This window comes from Humulus lupulus, chromosome 8, assembly GCF_963169125.1.
Source record: "Humulus lupulus chromosome 8, drHumLupu1.1, whole genome shotgun sequence".
NCBI lineage: Eukaryota > Viridiplantae > Streptophyta > Magnoliopsida > Rosales > Cannabaceae > Humulus > Humulus lupulus.
In genome coordinates, this window is record NC_084800.1 from 89,080,260 (window position 1) to 89,082,258 (window position 1,999).

General features: G+C 39.2%; 1 protein-coding gene across 1 annotated transcript; it reads right to left on the reverse strand.

The window, feature by feature from the left end:
* Positions 1-784: 784 nt before the first annotated feature.
* Positions 785-1,667, reverse strand: LOC133795788 (zinc finger CCCH domain-containing protein 54). The gene has a single exon (XM_062233249.1). It carries the CDS (start codon positions 1,604-1,606, stop codon positions 785-787), a length of 822 nt encoding a protein of 273 aa, XP_062089233.1. The 5' UTR covers positions 1,607-1,667.
* Between the last annotated feature and the right edge of the window lie 332 nt (positions 1,668-1,999).

The following is a 1,999-nucleotide window of genomic DNA, read 5'->3' on the forward strand; positions in this document are numbered from 1 at the left end:
CTTTCAATTCAAGTGAATGAATAATATGAGGAGTTGAGAGGTGACTTCAGTGATTAATTAACGAAAGAAAGAAAGAGAGAGGTTGGCATATTTATATATATATCGACTGTCTGAATAGTTCCCAAAGCGGCAAACACTTGGCAACGTGACGAGAAAGCTTTTAGCAGTTGATAGAGAACAGGAGGAATCAAAATGAGTAACTGGTCTGATGCAGTACCCTCTTTTCTGCTCTTCTTTCTGGTTGCACCTGCACCCATTTTTTTATACATATATTTTCCGTTTCTTCTCTCTGTTCTTTTGTTTTTTCTTTCAATGATACAATTAATAATTACTAACATTTCTCAGTTCTCAACTAGCTATACTAGTATTATTATGCCTCCGAACCTGAATCATTTCATTTTTTTTTTTATATATTTGAACTAAAAATTTTGGGTAGTGTTTTTAATAACGATAATTTTAATATTTTTGGTACATATATAAACAAATTTCTATAATTTTTTTGAAAATTCTTAATAATTAAGATACCGAAATTAAAATTTAAATATAATCTTGATGTAAAAAACTACTACCACTATAAAATATATGATTATATAAATAAGTGATCAATAAAAGCGCAACTGAAAATATATATAACTGAAATAGTGAGAGTACATCAACACCTTTACATTAAAAGGAAAGGAGAAACGGTAGAAAACCTTAAAAGCATATGCATACTTGTTTACAAGTAAGCACTTTAATAAAATCTTCTCCCCATTATTAAATAAATTTCTCTCACGCACTACATTTATTGCACCAACTTTGAAATCCATTCAACATGGGGCAAATCCGATTCCGAAACATCCAACCCGGAACTCATAATCCTTCCTCCACCATCTCCACCCATATCTCTTATCTTCAGTGCCCTCAAACTCTTCAAGAAATCAGCAAATTTCTGAAAAGAATCATTATAATCATCATGACCGTAATCACCATGATCATCAATATAATTATCATTATTCTTCGCAAAATATGGTGATGAAGTGGCACCATCTGCACCATTCATGTTAATATTCTCAGCAGTCCTCCCTGCCTTGATTACATGATCACCACAGCCATTCAACACCACTTCCACCGGCTCGCGGGCCACCGCGGTCGGTCGGTACGCGTAATGGCTATGGCGTTTAGACTTGGTCTCCGGGCGGAGCTGCTCGGGTGAGTGGGCGAAGAAACACACCTTTCGCTGGCAAAGCTGGCCGGAATTGCAGGCGCGGGTCCGGTATCTGGCCGGGTGGAGCCAGTACTCGAAGACGCCGTGCGCGAATTCGCAAGTGTCTCCCTTGCTACAGCTGGCGCCGTTTCGGAACGCCGGACAGACGATAGCTGAGTAATTGAACTTCCGCGGGTCCCGCCGCTGCGCCTTCTCGCCGCGGTGGGCGTACGGACACTCCGTCCAATCGTGGCTCCTCATCCTCGGGCAGCGTTTGATCTTGTAAGCATACATTCGGAACTCGTCGGAGCCGTATATTGCATCGTCGACGCGGTCGTTGTACTCGGCGGCGGCGGCGATGCCAGAGAAATGGTGGTCGGAGAAGTCGTAAACACAACTGGGATTGACACCTTTCAACATGTTCAGCAATTAATATAGATAATGTTATATAACTGCATTTATGATGCAAAATTCAGAAGAGCTGATGACAATGTAAGAAATAATGCACATATATTTATTAGACCGATGTATTTATTTTGGGGTGATCTATACAACATAATTAAGCAAAAATTTCAGCTTTAATCTCTTCATCGCAACTGAGTTGAATATATATCAGCATAGAGGTGTATATACATAAATATAAATATATTTTTTTACTGACATCATCAGATAAGTGAAAAAGAAGAGTGGCTTCGATCTTTGTTAGTATGGCAATCGAAAGAAAGGGGTGCTTTTAAACTGGCTGAAGTTGACTGTGGTGTCGAGTTAAAGTTAACCGGCGTAGGTTACTTGAGTTATGTTATACCTACATGT

Bases quoted from the DNA above. Each gene is read 5' to 3' on its own strand.
- LOC133795788 (XM_062233249.1), bottom strand. From the start codon at position 1,606: ATGTTGAAAGGTGTCAATCCCAGTTGTGTTTACGACTTCTCCGACCAC.